Below are 6,341 nucleotides of genomic sequence, written 5' to 3' on the forward strand. Positions count from 1 at the left end.
ATGATGCAAAGATCCTCACCAGAGGATCAGCAATCTCCTCCCTCGCCTCCCACAATAGCCTGGGGTACATCTCATCCAGTCCCAGTGACTTATCCAACTACAGACAGTGGCTGGAATTGAACCCGGGTTGCTGGCACTGTAATATTGTTACGCTAATTGCTACACTACCAGGTGTGGAGATTCACACGGGTAGTGTTCTTTCTTTCAAAATGTGCATAAGAGGCATTGAGCTCATCGGGGAGTGAAGCATCACTGCCATTTATGCTGTTAGGTTTTACCTTATAGGAAGTAATGGCATGCAAACCCTGCCACAGCTGTCATACATCCGATTATGTCTTTAGCTTCACTCAGAATCGACTTTTCACTCTCACGATGGCCTCCTTTAGGTCATACTGGACTTCTTGTAGGATTCTGGATCACTGGTCTTGAACGCCGTAGATCCAGCCCTCAGCAGACTACCAATGTCTTGGTTCATCCAGGAATTCTAGTTTGGGAAGACTCGGTATGTTCTTGAAGGCACACACTCATCTACACAGGTCTTGATGAAGTTGGTGATGGCCGTGGCATATCCATTCAGATCCAAAGATGAATCTCTTAGTATGGTCCAGTCCACAGTTTCAAAGCAGTGCTGTAGACGCTCCTCCACCTCCCTTGACCATATCTTCATGGTCCTCAGTCTCTGCCTATATGCTGGGAGTAGAAGTACAGCCAGGTAATCGGACTTACCAAAGTACAGGCGTGCGATGGCAAGGTAAGCATTCTTGATGGTGGTGTATTAGTGATTGAGTGTGTTGGCATCTCTGGTTCTGCAAGTAACATGTTGTTGGTAGTTGGTCAGAGACTTCTTGTGGCTGAGGACGCAGCCTCCTGGGACACCATTGTGAGGGATCAAATATACTTACCCAATTCCCCTTTGAAAGCTGCAGTGGAACCCGAATCCTCCACACTTCCTTATAGCACATTTCAAATCAAAATTATTCCTACCATATAAATCCTATATGTGATATATGTAAATCGAATGTGGCTTCTTTGACACATATGTTTTGGTCCTGTCCTCTTCTGGAAAAATATTGGAAAGGCATTTTTAACATTATTTCAAACGTATTGAAGATTGATTTACGACCTCACCCTATCACTGCAGTTTTTGGACTACCAAGGATAGAGTTTGGCCATTTATCTCCTTCCGTTAACCGTATGATTGCTTTTGTTACATTAATGGCCAAATGATCCATTTTGCTTAAATGGAAGGATCCAATACCCCCTACTACTTTTCAATGGTTTTCTCAAACTATATCATGTTTAAACTTGGAAAAAATTAGGAGTGGTACTGTCGATCCTTTGCTTAAATTTGAAGATATTTGGAGTCCATTTATTCAATATTTTCACATGATGTAGATCCCCTTTCAATAACTTTCCAACTTGGAGGAACGGACTTGACGACATAATATTGTTTTGTTTCTACTGAGAAAGTTTAGCCCAGTTTTTTTTTTCCCTTTTTTTGTTGTTTGTTTTTCTTTTGAAAAGTTTTTTTGTTTAGTTTATATTGTTTATAATTTTTTTATTGATTTGTTTTTTTTTAAATTTATATAATAAATCTTTCCTTTCTATTATATTCATTTACTAAGAGATCGTTGGATCTACAGATTTTTTTTATATTTTATTGTTCTTTATGATTATATATGCTATGATTGTTATCCTGATCTCTGTATTACATGTATAAATATTGATGCTATATATCAATCTGTATTAATTTGAAAACTAATAAAAAGATTGAAAAAGAAAAGAAATCATGATTATTCCTTATGTGAAAAGATGCATCCTCATATCATCCTTGTATCTTTTGCTAATCATTGGAAATCTATTCCCTTTAGTTCTTGAACCCCAGCAATGCAACAGTTTCTCTGTTTACCCTGTCTAAATTTATCATGATTTTGTAGATCTCAGTCAAATACGTTCTCAACCTTTTTTGCTACAAAGGGAATAACCCAGCTTCTTTAGCCTGTCCTCTGTAACTGAAAGTCTTCATCCCTAGACCCTTGCATTTAATCTTTTCTGCGTTCTCTGAAGAATCTTCCCTTCCTTTCGAACATAAACATGTAAGAAATAGGATCAGGATTATGCTATTTGGCCTTTCAACCCTCTGCTAGCCAACATCACAGCTGATTTACTTCCCAGCACTATTGCCATATATGTCAATTCCCTTAATTTCCAGAAATCTATGGATCTTTGTTCTGAATGAACTCAACGACTGAGCCTCCAATATCCTCTAGGCTAGAGAATTCCAAAGGTTCACCAACCTCTAAGTGAAGAAATTTCTCCTCGTGTCACTCCTAAAGTGCCAACCTCTTACTCTTAAACTCTATCCCTGTCCTAGACTCTCTGTCAGGGGAAACATCCCCCATGCATCTAGCCTGTCAAGCCCTTGAAGAATTTTGAGGTTTTCATGAGCTCTCCTCAAAACTAGAAAATATAGTTGCAGTCTACTCTATCTCTCCTCATGAGGCAAACCTGCCATCCCTGGAATCAATCTGGTAAATTTTTCTGCATTCATTTTATGGCAAACACATCCTTAGGGATGGAGACCAAAACTGCACACAATACCCTGTTACGGACTCAGTGAAAGTCCCTTTAAGATAGAGAGTGTGTGTGTATGTGTGTGTGGGGTGTGCTTACGTCAATAGAAGATAAAGGACGTAATGACGTTGTTGAAGAAGTCAGAAGAAGGAGAGAGAGAGAGAAGGGAGAGAGACACCAGCCTGCTTGTTTTCTCTATCGATGGATGAGAAACAATAACTGTGTTTGCCACTGAAATCCATGTATGGAAGTTGGAAGTAATCCGGTGGAGTTCACTTTGTTGCTGACCTGTAGAAGGAAACAGGTATTTGTGTGTGGACGACCACGGTTCGGATGCTTTTCGGGGTGAGGAAGTCACTACCGAGTAAACACTGGAGTGTCGTTTGGGTTCCATCGTGGAACATTTGGATTTCGTATTTACTCTCTCTATGTTTTTCTACATCTACGTCTTATCTTCTGACAACGGTGGTTGTTGAAGAAGCCCTTGCTCATGTTTCACCTTATGGTTTGCGGAACTGAACTTTAAGAACCATTCCAGAACTGGGAGTTTTGGACTTTGCCACACACACACACACACACACACACACACACACACACACACACACACACACACACGAAGAGTTTCGTTTTGGGGTTAACGTTCGAGGTTTAACATTTTTGAATTCTAACATACTAACATTTTTACTTTTATTTTACGTATTATCATAAGTAGTAATTAATAAAATAGTTTTTAACACTGAATCATGCTCAGTGTGTTTCTTTTGTTGCTGGTCCGTGACAAAATTGGGGGCTCGTCCGGGATTTGAACCCGGGACCTCTCGCACCCCAAGTGGTAAGGAGGCTAAAATGGTAGACAATACTCCAATGTAGTCACCAGAAATGGACACACAACTCTAGTTGTGGCTTAACCATTTGTAAGAAGGTTCAACAACATTTCCTTACTTTTGTACTCTGTCCCTTATTGAGCCCAGGAACCCATATGCTTTATTAACTACTTTCTTAATCTGTTCTACCATCTACAAGATTTATATATGTTTATACTTTGGTCTTTGTGTTCCTGAATCCCCTTTTAGAATTGCACCATGTAAGTCATATTGTGTCTCATTCTTCTTATCGTTGCACCTTTCTGTTTTGTGCGGATCACTGTATTTATTGTTGTATTTATTATGACCATGTATACTGTTTGTGAGCTTCATGCAAGCAAGGAATTTCATTGGACCCTGGCGTATATGACAACAAACCAATCTGAATCTGGTATGTATCTATATTAAGTTTCATCTCCCAAGTGTCTACCCGTTCCACTAACCTATCTGTTCTCTTAAAATCTCCTGCTATCCTCATCATTGTTCCTCACATTTCCAAACATTCTGTCATCTCCAAATTTATGAACTTTGACTCTACACACCTGTGTTTGAATTATTAAGAATCTGGAAAAAACACACTAGTTCCAATGCCAAGCCCTGAGTAATACCACCCTTTACCTCTAACTAGTCTGAAAATCAAGCATTTGGCATGACTCTGCTTTCCTTCTCTAAACCAATTTCTTCTCCATGCTGCCACTAATCCTTGGACTCAAAATCCACATTTCACCCAACATATTGTCCTCATCAGCAGTCTCTATTCCCAAAAAATGCACTAGTTAGTCAAATACATTTTACTTTGACTAGATGTCTGCTGGCTCTCCTTTACTTTTCCTCAGACTTTTCTAAGTGATAAGTTGTTTCTCTGCTAATCGTTTATAAAACTTCCCAGCACTGACATTGAATTTGTCGTGGATCATGAAGCATGGTGTGCTAACTTCCAATCATGTTTAAACCAATGCACATATTCCCTAGTTACCATGACAGTTACTATGTCTCACTGAAATGTGGTTTACACCTTTTTCACCTGACTGTGCCATACAACCTGAGGCCTTCTCAATTCACTGGATGGACCGTACAGTGTCCTCGGGCAAAGCTAGAGACGGAGGCATCTGCTTCCCAATCAACACCTCGTGATGCTCAGACATGATGGTCCTGGCAAGTTACTGCTCACCCAGCTTGGAATATCTAATGGTGAAGTGTCGCCCATGCGACCTGCCGTGGGAGTTCACTTTAGCTGTCCTGACGGCAGTCTAAATCCCACCCCAGGTGGACGTGAAGCTTGCACTCTGAACTATACTTCGTGGTCAACAGACGGGATACCCTGAAGCCCTCTTCATCATTGCCGGTGACTTCAACCAGGCCAACTTCAAGAGTGTGTTACCAAAATACTACCAGCATGTCTCCTGTCTCATCAGGGGCGGAAACACCCTTGACCACTGCTACGCAACCATCAAAGTTGCCTACCAAGCCACCCCCTGCCCACACTTTGGTAACTCAGATCACCAGGCTGTGCTCCTCTCTGCATACAAACAGAAGCTGAACCGTGAGGATCCGGTACAGAAAGTTGTACAGTGCTGGTCTGAGAAAATAGATGAACTTCTACGCGACTGCTTTGAGTCACTAGACTGGTCCATGTTCAAAGACTCAGCAGCCAGTCTAGATGAGTAGATCACCACTATCATGGACTTTATCAGTAAGTGTGTTGAGGACTGTGCACCAAAGAGGACAATCTGGGTGGTCCCAAACCAGAAACCATGGATGAACCGGGAGATCCGCTCCCTACTGAAGTCTAGGATTGTGACATTCAAATCAGGTGACCCTGACCTATATAAGAAATCGAGATGCAACCTCCGTAAAGCTATCAAGGAAGCCAAGAGACAATACCAGTCCAAAATTGAGTCCCAGACCAGCTGTCAGTTGTCCCAGACAGCTGTCTGTTGTAAGAGAGGCCACAGTGTAAATATTGAATACAATGAATCACTGCTTCAGCATTATAACGGGCTACAAAACGAAATCTGGCAGCATTGCTGACAACAACGCATCCCTTCCAAATGAGCTTAATGCATTCTACGCATGTTTTGAACAGAAGGGGATTGGAATCTCACCATCCACCCTGACGGCCTCCATTGTACCTGAACCCACAGTCACCGTTGCAGACATAAGATCAGTCTTCCAGAGAGTTAACCCGTGGAAAGCATCTGGCCTGGATGTTGTCCCTGGATCTATCCTTAGATCCTGCGTAGATCAGCAGGTGAGGTTACTTGCAGACATTTTTAACCTCTCCCTGCTTCAATCTGAGGTCCCCAGCCCCAGACAACCACTATCATCTCAGTACCTAAGAAAAACAAGGTAACGTGCCTTAATGACTACCGCCCAGTAGCTCTGACATCCACCATCATGAAGTGCTTTGAGACGCTGATCATGACACACATTAGCTCCAGTCTCCCAGGCAACCTCGACCCACTGCAATTCGCCCTCTGCCGAAACAGGTCTACGGCAGCCACCATCTCCTTGGCCCTATACTCATCTCTGGAGCATTTGGACAGTAAAGACACCTACGTTAGTCTATTGTTTATTGACTACAGTTCCGCCTTCAATCCTATAATTCCAAGCAAACTCATCTCCAAACTCTGAGAGCTGTGACTCAACATCTCCCTTTGCAACTGGTTCCTTGACTTCCTGACTGATCATTCAGTGACAGCATGACCATTCAACCAACTCTCATCCACTTTTCTCATGAAAAACAAACAACTGCAAGATCAACACAAAGTAGAGAATGGTGTTTCACATTTAGGTGAAAGTAAGCTTTACTGAGCGTCCTTTTCCACAAATTAAAGTGCTTAGTATCATTTGATGTATTATTGTCAATCCACAGATTTGTTTAAAACGGAATTGTTACTTGAC

General features: G+C 41.6%; 1 protein-coding gene across 1 annotated transcript in view; it reads left to right on the plus strand.

Moving 5' to 3' along the window:
* The window catches only part of cep295 (centrosomal protein 295), a 93,746-nt gene extending 92,314 nt beyond the window's left edge, over positions 1 to 1,432 (plus strand). Inside the window, exon 30 of the mRNA XM_052025964.1 lies at positions 387 to 1,432. Coding sequence (XP_051881924.1) covers positions 387 to 407 — 21 coding nt within the window. The 3' untranslated portion in view covers positions 408 to 1,432. The remainder of the gene's footprint in view (positions 1 to 386) is intronic.
* The last annotated feature ends 4,909 nt before the right edge of the window (positions 1,433 to 6,341 follow it).

Source organism: Pristis pectinata, chromosome 11 (assembly GCF_009764475.1).
Source record: "Pristis pectinata isolate sPriPec2 chromosome 11, sPriPec2.1.pri, whole genome shotgun sequence".
NCBI classification, from domain to species: domain Eukaryota; kingdom Metazoa; phylum Chordata; class Chondrichthyes; order Rhinopristiformes; family Pristidae; genus Pristis; species Pristis pectinata.